Below are 18,178 nucleotides of genomic sequence, written 5' to 3'. Positions count from 1 at the left end.
TTCCAAATATGGGTGTACGTCTTCAAAAGACTGTTTTTTTTTTTAGAATTCTCTGGTCAATCATAATAAAGTATGTGTTTTTGTTAACTTTAGATACAATTTTTAATAGTTTGAAAGAAAAAATGGCATCTAAACAGTTTAGATTTTGAGAATTATAAAAAATGAAGATATTTTGAGATTTTTTTTGAAAGTCATGGACAGATTCAACGTCAATTTGTCAATGTTTTGCTGTTAAGATTTCAAATATTCTCTTGGCAAATGAATATTTCTGATTTTCATAAGTTTTATAAGATGTTGCACAGCACTCCTGAAGTTTCTCCTTCATTACTATTAATATTTTAGTGAGGAGTAAAGAAAGAGGCTTGATCAAACAATTCCTGGAACCTTATGTATATTTGTAATGATTTTTTGAATCCAATATTCATGTAGATATGGTACATTGTAAGTCATGTCCATTCTGGTTGTTAGGAATATTAAAAATGTTCAAAACTGATGTAAAATAAAGAAATCGAATAAAAACGAAAACGCATATATATACATGTACTTTAATTTCCAGTGCATTAATTAATCCAAAGAAAGAAGTACGTGATATGAAAATAAAGAAACAGGACAAACGATATACATGTTAATTCATAAAAAAACAAAAACTATATATATATATGTACAAAGTTTATATCAATTTAAACACTGATGTAGGTACAAAATAACGTAAACTTTAAAATTCTAATTCCCATGACCTTTGTCACGTGAAAATGCCAATTATAATGCGTGGTGAATTGCTTGACGGACATCACAATAAATGGGGAGTGTGGATTCTTTTTTTTATTTTGTAACTGGAGCTATCAGAACAAAAATTAATATTTTAAATATTATTTATCAATTTTGGCCCTAATTAATATAACAATTCATATCATGCATAATCATGCTGTAATGAACCTATAAACAATATAAATATGTGACCAGGGCATAAACAAGGCCCTTGGAAATTAAAGAGGTTGGATCAAGTGACTAGAAGGAGTAAGCATTCCCGCCTACCTGTCACATCCACTTTCAGTCCCAGTTACTGATCAGGTAGAAGGAATAGTTCCCTAGTCATTAGCATATAAACATTGACCAAACAATGTTTAGAATACGATCCTGTGATAGGTTGTATTTGATTAAATTTATATTTCGCATGAAGAGGAAGTTATTCGAGAATATACATACCGGTACATCAAAAGTAAAAATGTATTTCTTAATGTTGGACAGTTATTGCGGTTTTTGGATCACCACGATGATAAAGCAATATTGTCGTTCTAGGCCAAATAATAATTGTTTAGCCCTATAAAATAATTTAGTAATCTTGCGTAACTTAGACTTTCAGGAAATGAATACAATTTATCTGAGCTATACAGTTTTTTTCCTGAAATATATCACCATACATGCAATCACATAAACATGTATTCTAAGACTTTACCGAAAAAAAGAAGCCCTTATATTAATTGCACTTTTGTTTGCCTTAATTGCCGATATACTAGTAGATTGTTCTTTAAAGTACACTCATTGTGATCATAAAAAACACCATTCTTGTAAAACATATACTGATAAAATATTTGTCACCAAAGTACACAATGCCAAACTTTACACATTATACTTTGTCTAAAGGAATTTTGAACATGATGGAAAATAATTACGTGTACTAATAAGGTATAACGGATCACAACATCTCTCAATTATTAGTCTTTATTAACTTATTATAATAATTTATTTATCACAATGCGCTGCTTTCCGTTTTTTATCATTGACTGATTTCTGAAAAATGAAATAAAAATACAAATTAAGTCAAAACGATAATGGAAATATTCTTTAACTTGATAAACTCTGGAATTATTCCCAGTCAAGTTATATACAATCCTAAACATTTCATGTATAGAAATAATGTTCCAATTTGTGGGATAATTTTTGTCTTACCATTCCGCTGAACTTGCATAGTTGTATTTGTTTTCTCACATTTCATTTTCATATCAGAAAAGGAGACTTTCCATCTGTAATATAACATATATAAATTGATCTAAGATATTCCTGAGCAAGATTAAAGCATACTAAAATTAAAGCATACTAAAATTGATGTGAAAAATTAAACCAAAACATACGCATGCTCTTCAAGATCAAGAATAGTTGAACCCTGCTTATTCCGACCGTAAGCCTTTTCTATTTTCCTATTGATATCCTGGGAAAACTCACACCACAAGTCATTCTTTAGATATCTCCATTGAATATCGGAGACATGTGTTACTATAAATTACAGTATTTAATTTTATTTAAATTTTTTTTTTACAAAATTATGTTAAGTAACTAATTTGTTTACAAAAATATCTAAGAATATATTTTTTTTTAAAATACCAAAACTTTATCCTAATGTAAATAAAAATATCGCGAAAATTGACAATCTTAATGTGATTATCTTTATTAATATCTAAATGTTAATTGTTGATAGACACTACAGTTCATACATTTGCTCCCTCTAGTCGGTGACAATGCCTCCTCGATTTTCACGCTCATCTGATTGTTTCTTTTGTTCAGCTCCTCGACCGACATTGTCTTATTGATATCTTTGTCTTTGATTTCCTCCCCTTGTTTCTCCATTATCATCTTTTTACCAGAAAAATCGGTTGAAACTGGTGTATCAGAAGCAGTGGCGCCCTCTAATGGTGGCTCTGTCCCTCCTCCCAATGCACTTCCTGAACCCCAAACATGCGTTTTCAACGAACCAACACTTCCATGTACCTTTTTAGGGTCACTTGTATGGAAATGAAATGAAAACTATATTCATGTTTCTATCGTTTGTCTTTCTTTGGTATTTATGAATTCAAATTACGTATACTTTACTCTCATTTCCTGAAATTCGATTGCGCAGAGTAAATTTAAAATTTTAGATAAACTTTATGACTCAATGACCCCTTTTTACGAGTATAAACATACCATATTTTAACCTCAAAGAATCCGTCGAATCCAAATTTATATATGACTTTTTCCTTGTTTGGCCATCTCACCTGTGAAGAAAATAAACTCGTACTGAAGAAAATTACAATACTTCAATAATTAATATAAAAGTTCTTACTATTTGATATGTTTTTGTTTTCGTTTTGAACATATTTTATTGAGTAAATCAAATGGATACAAATGGTAACAAGTTCTTTCAACTTTCGAGTTCCCCTCCTTAAATATAACTATATGTCATGGAATTAAAATACATGTACATGTAGTACATAAAAATATAAATTCAAAAAGCGATACAGGTGAAATATTTGTTCAGTAAGATAACAATCTAAAATCTATATGATTCATCGATAAATTTATGCACAGCAGCAAAAAAAGTGTATTATTTTCTACAGGCAAAGTTACATCACCACATAATAACTAATTTGTGTCAATATTGACCAATTCGTCAAGGAAATATAGGCGATAAAAAAGATTATTCCAAGCGCTTGGATAATTTCTACAGGCAAAAAAGAAATGATAAACATCTTCATACTTTCCACATGAACATAAGGGCTATCAATAATATAATGTGTTTGTATAGTCTAAGACCCCTGTGCAAGTACATGAAAGAATATTGTCAACTCTTACTGTGATCAGCCCATTCTCCTTAACATTAATGACCACTCCTACGTTCCCTTTACCACCATCTTGGTCGCCATATCGCCAGTGCTCTCCTACAATAAAGTTAAAAGCAATTAACATCGTCGTAAGTTTTAAAATGATACTAACATTTTGATATATTTTTTTATTTGATGGATCACCTCGTTCTACCAAACAGCCCACGGCGATCATTTCTCCCTTGAGAACTCGGGGTTCTTCTACTACCAAAATGTCATAACCCAGAAGTGCATTATAAGTGTAGGTGTTTTTGTGTCCACAGTCCCACTCTACCCAGACACTCGTCTTTCCTGTTAAAGACAAAATGTTTATCGCTTTTATTAATGTCTTTAAAAAAAATTCACTTGTCTTCATCAATAATTATTTGCCTGTAAAATAGAGAAAATAATTTTATTTTCAAAATATATTTTAAGTATTTTTTTAATGTTTTTTAAAAAAATATTTGGGGGAAATAAAAAAATCGGTATTAAATGGAAGATCTAAAAGTGTGACAGAACTGACATCAATAATTATTTACCTAAATACAATACGAATTATCCAGCACTGTACTTTAAAATAATTTCATATTTCAAAATAATAATTCAATAACTTTCTTTTTTTCATATACTTGATCCAAGTATATTCTCTCCACCTGTTTTAGCTTGAAGAAATATTTAATTACATTTGTAACAAGAGGCCCATGGGCCACAATTAAAAAAAAAATCGGTATTAAAAGATTAAATCCAAAAGGAACCAATCATGGCTTTGCTATTTTTTTTTTAAAGAATTTTTATATATTTTGTAAAACTTTGGGGGGGGGGGTCATGATGAACATTCTTGAATCTACACTACCTGAGGATGCTTCCATATAAATATGATCAATTATGGCTTTGCTATTCTTGAGAAGATGATTTTTAAAGAATTTTCGTAAAACTGACAGTCCACTGGGGGTCCATTTCCACTACCTGATATTCCCCCATATATTTCCATGTAAAACTTTGGTCGGCCATTTTGGCCCCGCCCTACCCCCGGGGGTCATGATTTGAACAAACTTGAATCTACACTACCTGAGGATGCTTCCATTTAATATGATCAATTATGGCTTTGTTATTCTGGAAGAAGATTTTTAAAGAATTTTCCTCATATTTCAAAAGTTCCCGATGAACTTTTACACTATCTGAGGATGCTTCCATATTTAATATGATCAATTATGGCTTTGCTATTCTTGAGAAGAAGACTTTTAAAGAATTTTCTATATATTTCTGAAATATTTACCCAGATGAACAACTTCTTCCTATCAGAGAAAAAAAGGGTTTCTTAATTCTTAAGATAATTCTGAAATATAAATCAAGCATCTAGTCTGTAATTTAGTCCTTAAACATAATAATCATCAGAAACATGATCTTAAAGAAGTCGAAAATGTGAAAAGTTTAAGGACAATTAATTCTCATAAAAATGATAACTTTCTTTTATTCTTTAATTCATATACATTTCCAGGTACTTTTTTCAGAAACATCCAGTTACTGTCAAATTGGGTAACAAAATGTTAAATTATTTTTTTTCCTTCAATTTCTTATTTTTTTGTCATGCCCTCTCATTTTCTAAGATGTGGTTCAATAAACGTACATGTATATTAATTATTTTTCCTTAGGTTAACACTTGCTGTGTTCTATACCTCGACATTTCAATTACATGTATATCGATGACGTATTATCAATTAACGAAAGTTACTTCTTGACCCTTTATATCCCATGAATACCAGCATGATAGCTTGAACCTTTAATTACATTAATTTTGTAAAAATGATACATCGTTTTCAATTATCTATCCATGCAATTAAAATTTGATACGTTGTTTAACAAGGGCTATAGCTCATTTTTAGTTTTGATTACGGTGACAATTCATGCTGAACTAGTGTGTCAGTGATATCTGCTCTGCAATGATTTCTTGGGCTTGTTTCATTGTTTTATAATTTTTTTTCTTGTTCCGACACTAAAATTGGCTTAAAAAGTTAAAAACTACAAATGTGATTTGTCGAACCTCGAAACAAAACGTCTGACTAACGGCCATCAAACAGTTTGTTACATTTCCATTTCTCTTTAATTTATAATTTAAAAAGTCTCAAAATGAAGCTTGAAATTTAAATCTTTTCAACAAAATTTTAAATCTCAATTTTTCTTTGAAGTTCTCACTCATAAGAATTTTTTTACCCCGAAAAAAAAAATATATCAAGAAATTTTAATCTAACCAAAGACATCAATGTTTATTAACATGATATGAAATTAGAAGGGATTTATGATGCTTTGCAATGACAGGAGAATCATTATACACTTTGCATTGTAAAATGATCAAAGTACATAATAGAAATTAAATTACATTATATGTATAAAAATTGTGGAATTTCTTCCCTGGATACCTATGGTTTTTATTTTTAAAATGTGTTAATTGATCAAATTTGAATTGGAAAATGCATAAAGTGTATATTTGAATTTACTAATTTTCTTGAAAGATAAGTTTGAAGAATTAATATAAAAAAGTATTTTTGTGAACATTTTCAATTAGTCAATGCTTGCTTTTCAGAACCTGAGGATCGGAGTACAATGTACCTTAATAATTCATACCAGTAGTAAATCATGAGGATGGTAATACATGTAAAAGTATTTTTATTTTAGCCATATATTATTCTAAGAAAGATTAGATTTTTTTAAAAAGCATTTACAAAAGTACACAAGTACGTGAAACTGTTTAGTTGGCTTGTCTTTTTATGATTGTTTTTTTTTGGGGTCATTTTAACATTACATGTATATTTACACTTGTATGTGCATAGAAAAATAAACTTACTGTGTTTTGTGTCATGCGGACCAACTTGCTGATTTCCTCTGATTTGTATATCTTCCCGTGTGTCTTTTTACAGATAAGTTCTATCATATCCTTAAATCATAAGGACATTAAAAATTGTAATAATAAACACTTTTCTGTAATGATTTTCTGCTCCTTCACATTTATCGTTTTGAAATTAGTGATGTTTACAACAAGGTAGCCTAAGAATATTTGTACATTTTCCAACAAAAACTTCAAAATGTTTGAATTACAAATAATTGACCTAGAAGAAATTCACGGTTTATGTTTCGAACATTTTCTTTACTGAGATATACACAGAAAAGATTTTTTATGAACTAAGTATTTTTTTAAGTAGAGGAAAAGAGTAATGTTTTTGATTTGGATCAAAATAAACATGTACAAACAGATCCTAAATTTATCCAAACTGTATAACCTGCTAGATATCTCACCGTCTCTGTTTTTTCTAGGGTTACACAGTAAACTCTGTGCTTCCTTTTCTCCAAATCTTCAACTGCCTCATTCATCCAGAGGTATTTCTTAAATATTTAATGTATAATAAATGTATATACACATGCAAGTGTTGAAATTGGAAAATTCAATATTTTATCTCATAATTAGTAGTAGTATATATTTATTTCGTGCATCCTTATTATATCCCCCGCTTGAAAAGCAGGAGGATAGTAATCGGGATGTCCGTCCACCTGTCTGTCCGTCAGTCTGTTATGTTTGGGGTACCCATCTCTTATCCACAACTAGCTCCTCTCATACCACTGAATGAAATTAAAGGAGACTTTCACAGAATCATTATTGCATATTGTCATTGTGCATCTCCTATTTTACTTTTTAATCCGACACATGCATATTTTGGGTTTCCCATAGCAAAACATGGCCACTGCCATTATATTCATATGGGAGGCGGGGTACCATTTAGTGAGTTCATTGCTCACAGTACCTCTAGTTTTAACATACCATCAGATTTGTTTCCTTGTTGGTTGGAAAATCATCTTCTCCAGAAGCTATGATGTCAGGCGTTCCTCTGCCGTCCGTGATGAGAATGATCCGGGGGGCTACAGGAACCTCATGAACGGTAGTATTAGGAACTGTTTACAAAATATAAATGTTTTAAGTCATTAAAACATAACAAATATAGTAAATAAAGCATATATATGCCCACTATAGAAAGCCATTAAATTGAAATATTTTTTTTACCTAACACTGTTTGATATATAATTAAATATACGATATCCATAAAAATGCTTTCTGTGCTTTTGCAGAGAAAAGAATACGTATCTTAACTATTTTCATTAAATAATGAAAACCATAATTTTTTGGTCGCAGAGACTTTCCGTTCCTTAGGCAAGTTTTTGCTTTGATTTTAAAACTTACTGTGACCTAGGCAGCAAGCTAGAGCCATGTACAGACCAGCAGACATGGGGGAGGGTCCTCCAGGGGTCAGTAAGTCTGGTTATACATAATAAAAGATTTCTCATTTTAAAGATAATTATCAAATAAATTTCAATAATCAAATAGCTGACAAATATGTTTTATTCAATCATAGACTTTGGATCTAAAATATCTTAAACTTTTTTGTTTCAAATATTGTTTTTTAATTCAGAAGTGAAAAATTAATTAGATAAATTACACGATCCTTATGTACACTTGCATCTCATAGCTGTCAAGGAAGGTAATGATATAGTTTTCATTTGTAAGGCTCATTCTTAAAATTGCATATTAAAGGAACTTGTATTTAATATCACCTATTTACACATATCTGTACAAACACTACATGTATATGCATCCACTATTGACAGTTACATCTGCCGTGAACCCTATGTAATTATAAGGTATATGGAATAATCCCTTATCAAATTTGGTGTAACAAAGCATCTAACAATTGTTATGATGCACATCAGCCAAATAGACTGATCCAGTGATAGCACGTTATGGTCATTATAAAAATCGTAGAATGTTATACGAAATGCTGACTTAAAATGAGGTTGTTACAATCCCTGTTACATCACTTATCTGTCTGTTGCCAGTTTCGGTTATAAAATCCATCGAAATCAGAGTATACGCTTGTGTATTGTATAGATTAATTGCTTTGGGAGACGTTTATACCATTTAAAGATGTTTGCAGAATTTTACTACATTATAAAGGAAAGGTGATTTCACCTCCTTTGTCATTCAGTTTTCTTATAAAAATCAGTAAAACATGATAATTTAGAAAAGGTGTAATAGACACTGCTGTATATTACAGCTGTACTCAACTAATGGAATAATGATTTGAGGTTTTTCGCTAGAAACTTAAGCTATTGTCCAGTGCAAAATACGGGCTTACACATCAACTTTGATTTCAACTTTCTTAAATGTTCAAACGAGTTATGCTATTCGGTTTAATGAAGAACATATATATGCAAATCCTGTCCTGAAGTTTGTAATGTTTAAAAGCTTTGCAAGTACAGGGTGTTTCATAATATATGTTACATTTTGAATCTTCAATTTGACAAACACAAGAAAAAGATATTAATAAGTCCTTTTATCAAACTGATGCACATATCCATAAGATTCATAATTTACAATTACCAAATAAAATATTAAACACTGATCAAAATCTTAAACATTATAGAAAATTGGCAAAATTTCCAATTTGCTATTAGGTTTAATTTCACAACGAACTCTCATTACATGTTCCAAATGATCTCCATTAATTCAACAACAAATGAAAGTTGTTTCCTAAAATTTGTATAGAACCTTTGTCACATATTTTTGTTTCAAATGCCCATGTTCCTTTTAAGTTCATTCATTATACGTGGTCTAGGATTATAGAGCCTTTATGTATGAGCCCAAAGATTGCGATTGTCAAATGCAGAATATATTATTGAAAATTTGTACGCTGAAAACTTCAAATCATATTTGAAAGTTTATTATATGCTGAAAATGCTGATTTTGCCAGAATAATTTTTTGAAAATATCTATTAGACACTTTTCTCAGAAGTTTTCTACACCAAGAGTCTCCAACGCACCAACTAAATATCCGCTTGTTAAAGTCTTTAGGCTTTCTGGAATACAAATATTGTCCATCCCTGTCCTTTAACCTTGTTACTACCCTTCTGATAAGCATCATAGAAATTTTCCATTGTATTTGTTTTAGAAAATTTATTTCATAACTTTTGAATGAATAGTGGCGACATGAATAAAAAAAAACAGCTTTACAATTCAGCACTGAGTGGATAAGTCCATTTGTCCCCCAGGTATTCAAATTGTGATATTGGTGTTTATAGCACAATTAATCATTGAAAGAGTATGATTTCCTTGATTTTTTCACATGGAACAAAAATGCAGGATTTGATGTTTAAAATGATGTATAGTTTGTCAGAGAAGTATGACAGGTAAGAAAAATAATTAGATTTAAAAATGTAACATATATTATGAAACACCCTGTATATGTATTTAAAATATATTTTCATGCCTATATTCTACCGGATCTTTTGCATTAATCTACCACGACATAGCGAACTTGATTTCAGTATGTGCACTGCCATGTAAAGATAATCAAAGATTTCGTTCATTAAGCTTAATCTAGCATCACTTGATCGAAGATTCGTTTGTAAGAACGGAGAAACATAATAGTCAGCAACCTTCATACCATACTCAGCAACCAATTTACAAAATTATTGTAAATTTTGTATTTACTGACACCCAGTCAATATAAATTTTACGAGATGAATAGGTTGTGGAAATGCAATAGATTCAAATCTAGTGGCTTGCAACGATGACCACCGATATACAATTTCTTTATTATTTCAACATTTCAAAATATAAATCAGTATTTTTGGTGTATTCCTTTATACCACACAATTGAAAATTTTCAAATCGGAAAATACTACATTTTTTTAGATTTCAGAGTATAGTGGACACATATAACACTCTCTACCGGTGTTCTTTATCTTGAGAAAACTCTCAGTGGAATACCAAATATAAAAAGCTTGATCATGCTCTAGCTGGACACTACAGTAGACACCATACCTAGTGTTTCTAAAACTCTATCGTAGTCATTTGTCATGTGTTGCACAACTCTTGTCTGTTCTCCAAATGTAGCGATTCCAACGTTCTCCGGTATTTCTAGAACTCTCGCTACATCTGAAATCCCTGCAGAAAAACATCGAAAGTGAATTGATTGGAACAAAAGCACAAAATGTAAAATTTTGAATTTCTGTTTACCTTTCATCGTTGTTTGAATTACGTATCTTACCCTTGATGAAAGTTTTTGCTGTGGTTATCATTTCTTCAAACATATCCCCTTCCATACTGCCAGAAATGTCCAGCAAAAGACATGTCCCTGGTCCAGCTCCTCTCTCTATGGTTGTTAAACTCAATCCTATAGTATTGATAATTCTTTAGGTGAAAAAAACTTTTTATTTTTCACTTTATCTTAAAATATACATCTCTCTCTCTCTCTCTCTTTTTACTAATGTTTGCCTCAATTTTTTTCAGATTTTCAGCAGTCTTGATTAAAGTCATCATTTCACACTCATTTTCACACAACGTACTTTCTCGATCATGACAAGGATTACAGGCGGGTGTGACCGGTGTCGGCAGGGGACACATATACACCTACTCCTCCACGGCACCTGATCCTACCTCTGATGTTTTGGAGGTCCGTGTTTGCTCTGCTCCTGTTTTGTATCGTTTTATATACTTTTTATGTTGAATACTGTTTGTTATCTCCATGTTCAGGAATAACGAGTTGAGAAGAATAAATACAGTTTTTATTTGAAAAACATTTATTTCTTCCTATAATTTTTTCTCTTGTAACAAACAGGCACGGATAAAAAAAAACTTTAAAAAAAAATTATATCCCACAAAATTTGCTTTAAAAAACTTTATAACGTTTTGAATCTGCCAGTGTAATTTTGTAGCTGTTAAATGTAGAAATAATTTTTAATAGTAATTTTGGTAGAATTAACATGAGGCAATATCCCCAGAATAAATTCTTGAAACTTTTATCTCCTATAATCTCGTGTCTCTGCACCAATAAGGCATTTACATAAATTTTAAGAAACACTCGATCTTCAACAAAATAGAATTGTTACCTGTGTTCTAAACATCTTAACCAGACAACTAAATAAATCTCATATATATCATATTTTTACACTATCTTGCTTTCAAGTTATGAAGGTTTTTTTTCCTTTTGGATAATTAACGTTATTCTGAAATAAATTAACAAACTTGTAACAGTTATTTCTGACTAGAGAGAGAAAGAGAGAGAAAGAAAGAGAGATTCATTTCCATCGCTTCCTTCTCTCCAATTTCTAATTTACCCCTTTTTCTCTCGGCCTCGGCCATCGTTTTCCATTCGCTCATTTCCCGGATATCCGGCACCGCCTCGGGATCTTTACTGAGTCCAGCTGAAGTTAGAAAGACCATCATGTTCAAAGATTAATCAGGAAAATCTCATGTAAAACTCTGCTGAATTTTCTCTATTGGCATTTCATTTTTTCTCAAACTTAAAATTATAATATTATCAATAATCATAATAGGCGCAAATGTGATTTTTTATTTACCTAAGTTTTTATATTCGTTTCTAGTTCCAGCCGCGTGTTGAACAGTTCTATAAGACAAAAACAAATATTTCTGTCAATTATTTCTTTCAATCATCATTCAATGAACCTACGGCTTAATAAATAAATACTTTTATTGCATATAAAGGCTGAATTCTTTTTATAAACACCACACAATTTGTGGAGGAATTCTCATTTTCTTTGATAATGGAGGACTTACAGTTTTGGCCGTTCTCCATTTTTCCGAATTTGTCTTCCCTTTGTTCTCCTTTTTATTTCGTCTCTGGTTGGAAGATTCTTTCTGTCTTCTCTCTTTTCTTTGACACCTTCCGATGATGGGGTTGTCACTAGATTAGAGGCTTGACCCTTTTCAATACTCTTTCCTTGCATCAAACGCACACGGTTATCATCTTCCAGTGGGGTCATGCGTCCACGAAGACCAAGCTCGTTGACTGTCATTGGAGATTTTTGAGCTCTACTTATTTCTCTCTCTTTATTTTCACTAGGTTCTGATTTGTGATCTTCTGACACAGAAACTTGTTCCTTTGTTAATGTTACATCCTTTTCTTTAGGCCTGCTCATAGACGTTTTGGTGGATGGAACACTTTTCCCATCGCTCACGGTCTGAAGTTTTCTTATTGTGATTTTAGGGCCATTTTGGGAGTGTGGGATAACCTTCCCCTGGTCTCTTGCTCCTTCCTTATGTCCGTGTTTTAGACCTCTGACGGATTGACTGAGTTCCTCTACCTTACCATTAAGTCGATGTAGGTTTTCTTTCAGCCATCTGATCTCTTTGTCGGACGTGTCGCTCTTTCCCTTCATCGATTCCAGCGTTTTGCCGAAATCTAAACGGTAATTTTTAATGATAAAAATTTGAAAAGTAGAAAAATTCTATATAAATCTTTGTAGAAAATACACAGTATTAATCATTTTCATTCAGCTTCAGAGACCTAGCATTGAAGGTGAGCGAGAGATGTGCGGTGTATCGCATTAAAAAAGAGTGTGAGGTGATTTTAAAAAAGAAACGTCGGTGAGCTCAGCAGATTTTTTTTTGTTTGAATACGTACCCGTCCATTTCTTGTCTACAAGTTTTTGGGACCTGTTAAAGTAAAGAACATTTCATTATAAATGACATGTAAATATTTGATTTTTTTTCCTTTCAGTTATAAGCTCATCTAAGGCAAAAATTGAGTCGTTTCCCCTTTTCCTTTTCGTTTTTGTCTGCCATACTATCTTTAGTATCAATGGATCACATTCAAACAGAGAATTGTTGGAGGTGTTGGAAATACATTAATCGTAGAAGTGTGAAGAGCCTTTCTGTGGTTGAGATAAATTCATAAAATTTACAAGAAGAAAAAAAGACCGAGATTTAATATCTTGCATGGCCAACAATTGAAAGGGACATATGCAAAACTGTGTACAAAACAATACTCTGATTCTCTTAAACCGCAAAGTCTTTCGAATATGGTTACACTTGATAAACAAAAACAAAATGTTTTCTTTCGCCATTTTTATAAATTCTCAGCGAATAAAAAAAAATGCTTTACTTAAACAACTGATATACTTCCAAGTAGTCATGAGTGTAAAATCAATAAAGCAAACATCTTGTGTGGTGTTTAAGTGTTTCAATACTGTCGCTATCCACAAAGAATAAAAATATTTTTTGAAAGTTTCAAAAATGTCTTATTTCTGAAGTTTTATTTAAGCAGCATAATTCGAAGGTATTTTAATTCTTTCTTTCTAAAGCGGTTTATAAAATAGCAAATCTATATAATTCATTTGTAGGATCTATATAGCTACATGTAGTTATTTCCAGCGTTTTGGAAGAAAACTTTTATACAATTGCAAGTAACGTCTTCTGAAGTTTCGTTTAGATACTAGCAACTTAAAGATAAAACTAGAACATAGGCCTACTGTCTGGAAAGGGAAAATAGCCCACAAAATAATTCAAATTTTTAAAATTTTATTTCTTAGAAAATGTAGGAGAAATAAGTAACTGTTACTTTTATACATGTATGGCACTTTGGATAACAGTTTCAAGTATATGTTTGTGTATGAGTATAATTTAAAAGGAATTGCTTGTACGTACCTCTCTCTTTCATTTAAGCTCTTCAGAATTGTTTTGTTTGATTTTTCCAGTTCAGTCACTTTTCTTGCCAAATCATGTAACTTTAAAAGTAGTGCACATGGTTATTTTTATTAATTATAGTCTCTTAAGAATTACAACCATTTTTTTTAAATCTTGTACAACCATCTTATAAATGAAGAGTTCTTTTACTTTATACCGGTATTTTGATACATAAAAAACATATACAGCTTGTATCTTAAAATATGCCTCATAAAACCTCTGTCTATTTTCAAAACAATTTAGTGAAAAAAAATAATAAAGAAAGATACACGTATGAAAATAAATGAAACATAAGGTTACAAAGAACAGAATTCAAGCTCAAAAGTCCATATAGCATAAAATAGGAGCAGAGCAAACACGGACCTCCAAAACATCAGAGGTGTGATCAGGTGCCATGGAGGAGTGAGCATCCCCTGCAGACCGGTCACACCCGCCGTGTACTCCTTGTCATGATCGGGAAATTACGGAGAAATCCGTCGACGATAATTCAACGCGAAGGTAATGGCCTTTCTATGGAAAAACACCAGTCAATACATGTATTTGACAGGCTGAATGATAAATTGTAAAAGCTAACAATATCATTTATGGTGGCATATTTCTGCTTCCTACCTGCAGGATAAATTATGTAAACATGCAACATAGATATGTTGCTCTCTCTTTGGGAGGGGGGTGGGCATAATTAAGTTGCATGTCTTCATATTAATTAACCCGCATGCATGTTGACAGAATTATCTTGCATGTTAAAGACGCACGTTGACACATTTATCTTGCATGTTGACATAAACATGTTGTATATTAACAAAAATAAATCGCATGTGTACATAATTATATTTCATCTTGCTTCTTCGATATCAGAAACGGGCGGCAGTATGGAATTTTACCCATATTAAAATCAGTTTCTCTTAAAAGAGTTTAAACTTGCATGTAACACAATTATCTTGCATGTAGACATATACTCAGTAGCTGCAATAATGTAGCCCTCTTCCCTTTTTTGGGAGAGGAAACCAGAAAATACCAGATTTAAAAAAAATCGTCGAAGGCTAATTTTTGCAGCTAGTAGACATCATTATCTTGCATGTTGACATTTTTGTTTTTGTTATGCCACCATATTCATTGTATTGACCATAGAACTAACGTTTCTACAACGTTGTTGTATAAGTAAGGAAAGTTGACGATAGAAAAGTTAAAGTCATTACGTTTATCATAGAGCCTTTTTGTTACATTACCGTTACCGTCTTTTAGATCTTTAAGACATCCCTGTTCAGATTATGGTTTCAGCATTGAAAGGTCAATGTTAGCTGTTGATTGTTTTTCATGGAAAATGAGGCTGAAACTATAGTTAAAAGGATGTTTTAAAGATCTTAAAATAAAACACTGGTGTGGCATTTCTCCTGAACTGACTTATTTTTCTCCTTCTCAAAATTGAATGGTCATGCAAAAAATGGCAGTGGTAATTTTGAAAAATAATTATCCTTCTCTTCTGGAGAAATAAAACCTTGAAGCACTGCATGCGAGATATTGTTTTTCCCTCGCAAAGGAATGGCAGAGGGGATGTAGAAATTAATGCACTTTTGTGTGGGGAGGGGGTAAGGCTTGTCCTTGTCTGCGTATAACAGAAGGGCGTAATGCGGAAAGAAGCACTTGTTCAATCACCATATTTAGCAACATAATACTTAGCTAATTATACATGTGGTCTGAAGAAGTATCTACACACAGTGAAGTAATCAATTATGGGTTGTCTCATTTCCGATTTATTCGTAAATATTTTGGCCATAAATTGATTAATTAAAGCAAGATGTCTTTTCTGTCTGTATCTATTACAACATTTTGAAAATCAACATAAACACTTTGTTCAATACGGCAAGGCTGGTACAATGAAGCGCATTGAAGTGGTAAAATTTTCCGTTTGGATGGAACGTTTTGAGCTATCTTAAGACAATTTCTTTAGAAAGGAAAAATCGGTCAAATGTAATGAATACCTGTAAACAGGTATTCCATAAATATAGTAGCCAATCAAAAACACCAGTAAGCACGTATTTGTGTTATGCAAACTCTAATAAACATGATAAAATCGTAATTGTGTACAAAATCGTTGCAATGCGTCTTTTACAAAAGCGGGGGCTCTCTATATAGTTTTATCTTATTTAAAAATCTTCAGTTTAGTGTAACTCATGCTGTTTGTCGCGGAAAGTGGGGTGTCTTAAAACATTACGACGAATATTTCTTTCTCGTTTCTAAAGGAATGGGCGTGTCGTTATGTTATAATTGACGGTCAAAGCATGACTCAGAACGTTTCATCCAAATGAAAAATTTTACCACTTCAATGCGCTTCATTGTATTTTAAACGTTTTGTAAATCAATATGATTTTACGTTTCTGTTCACGGAAGCAAGGCTGATGTGAAATGTATGGCACGCCAAATTCACAAAAATGAGATAATCATAGTTTCACAATGCTTTCTAGGTTTATCGGTTGTAATTATACGGACTGTAAACTATAGTTAACGACGTTAATCTATATTTTACATCTGTAAACCATAGTTAACGCGATAATCTATGTTTCACAACCATAAACTATACTTAACACCGAAAACAATCATTTGCGATTGCAAAACATAGATTATCTGATAAATACAGTTTCACGATTTGTAATCTATAGTTTACAAACCGTTAACTATAATTAACAATGATAAATATATTTCACGATTTGTGAAACTATGTTAACAACTCTTAACTATAGTTTACTTCAATATCAGTTTACAAACGTGAATCTATGTTTATCAACAAAGTCTATTGTTAAAGCTTATTACACATATAAAAATCAGTTTCTCTTATAGTTAACAACCGTTTTAACTTTTACATGAAAACATAATTATCTTTAACTATAGTTTACGGTATGTAAACTATAGTTTACAGTCGATAAACCTAGTTTATCAATTGTGAAACTATGATTATCTCATTTTTGTGAATTTGGCGTGCCATAGAAATGTAGGTAAACGGTAAATAAGCTGCAAAGTATAACACTTGAATTCAAATAAAACTCAGAAATCATCCTTAATGATCACATCTAAAATAAATTTACACCGATTTATGACTGTACGAAGCAGGGTCTACCATTGCAGTTCATATACACCTAATGACATGGAACTTCATTGTGTACATATCAGCATGCACATGCAATATATCTTGCGTTAATGGTTGACAACCAACAAATCTTGCATTTTCTATCGTCAACTTCCCTTACTTAGGCAGCATACGGAGTTTATGTATCTCAGTTGATTCGATAGGCAAGGGCATGCTCTACGTATGAACAATTTCTAAACGAGGTAAATTATTGACAAACAAGTCGATGAAACAAGAATATCAGCAGTCTCGTTTAAATTAAAGTCATTATTTCGTAATTTTATGATAGATACAATGACCTTGCTAGCAAATACAATTTATCATTGTCAAATGCAAACTGGCATTTTTCATACTAATTGTTAGTCTATTATTAATTTATACACTGAATTGACGACGGATTTTTTCATTTCCCGATTATGACAAGGAACACACGGCGGGTACCGAACATGTCTCTCCTGGCATATCCCATCTTTTGTTTTGGAACTGAGGCATATAAAATATGTTTCATATGTTTCTTTCAAAACCTAGTGACAACCTTGCATACTTACTTACTCTATGTTACTGGCTTAAAATTAAACATTCTCTTAAGAACATATTAAAAGTAAATTTGTGTTTCATCGTGTTCTATAAAAAAAAGTACATTTGTTACGTAGATAATACTAGATATATATAAACTTAAATTTTGTATGTAATTAATACATTGCGTGTAATTTACACTGTACGTACTTGTTCAGATACATTATCTTTGGTATCCATGGTTCTTTAGTGGTAACATCCGTTTTCCTGCATTAAAAGATAATGGAGTTGTTCAATCACAGTAATATTTCCTACTTTCGAAATATTTTTAATATATTTTGATCGGGCTACTTGAGTGAAACGCAATGTACTTTCGTTTTTGTTATAAAACTA

General features: G+C 31.6%; 1 protein-coding gene across 1 annotated transcript; it reads right to left on the bottom strand.

Annotated features, from left to right (window-relative positions):
• Positions 1–537: 537 nt before the first annotated feature.
• On the bottom strand, positions 538–18,140 carry LOC134256847 (uncharacterized). The gene is made up of 20 exons (XM_062739516.1): positions 17,996–18,140; positions 14,110–14,189; positions 13,088–13,119; positions 12,241–12,865; positions 12,024–12,070; positions 11,781–11,867; positions 10,712–10,837; positions 10,486–10,608; positions 7,846–7,920; positions 7,429–7,559; positions 6,909–6,995; positions 6,418–6,549; positions 4,894–4,912; positions 3,783–3,929; positions 3,610–3,695; positions 2,962–3,032; positions 2,493–2,779; positions 2,133–2,274; positions 1,951–2,024; positions 538–1,791 (listed from the first exon to the last, which is right to left on the bottom strand). The coding sequence occupies exons 1-20, from the start codon at positions 18,023–18,025 to the stop codon at positions 1,778–1,780; spliced, it is 2,415 nt and encodes an 804-aa protein (XP_062595500.1). The 5' UTR covers positions 18,026–18,140; the 3' UTR covers positions 538–1,777.
• Positions 18,141–18,178: the final 38 nt, after the last annotated feature.

The sequence above is a fragment of the Saccostrea cucullata genome, unplaced genomic scaffold (assembly GCF_032062105.1).
Source record: "Saccostrea cucullata isolate Sc308-1 unplaced genomic scaffold, CSIRO_AGI_Scuc_v1 ctg8, whole genome shotgun sequence".
NCBI lineage: Eukaryota > Metazoa > Mollusca > Bivalvia > Ostreida > Ostreidae > Saccostrea > Saccostrea cuccullata.
Note: the sequence above shows the minus strand (reverse complement) of the source record. Positions and strands in the feature narration are given on the sequence as shown.

Bases quoted from the DNA above. Each gene is read 5' to 3' on its own strand.
- LOC134256847 (XM_062739516.1), bottom strand. From the start codon at position 18,025: ATGGATACCAAAGATAATGTATCTGAACAA. The intron at 10,838-11,780 runs GTAAATTAGAAA...TCAATACTATAG, and splicing joins CGAGGCCGAGAGAAAAAGGG to GATTGAGTTTAACAACCATA. The intron at 10,609-10,711 runs GTAAGATACGTA...GTTTTTCTGCAG, and splicing joins AGCAAAAACTTTCATCAAGG to GGATTTCAGATGTAGCGAGA.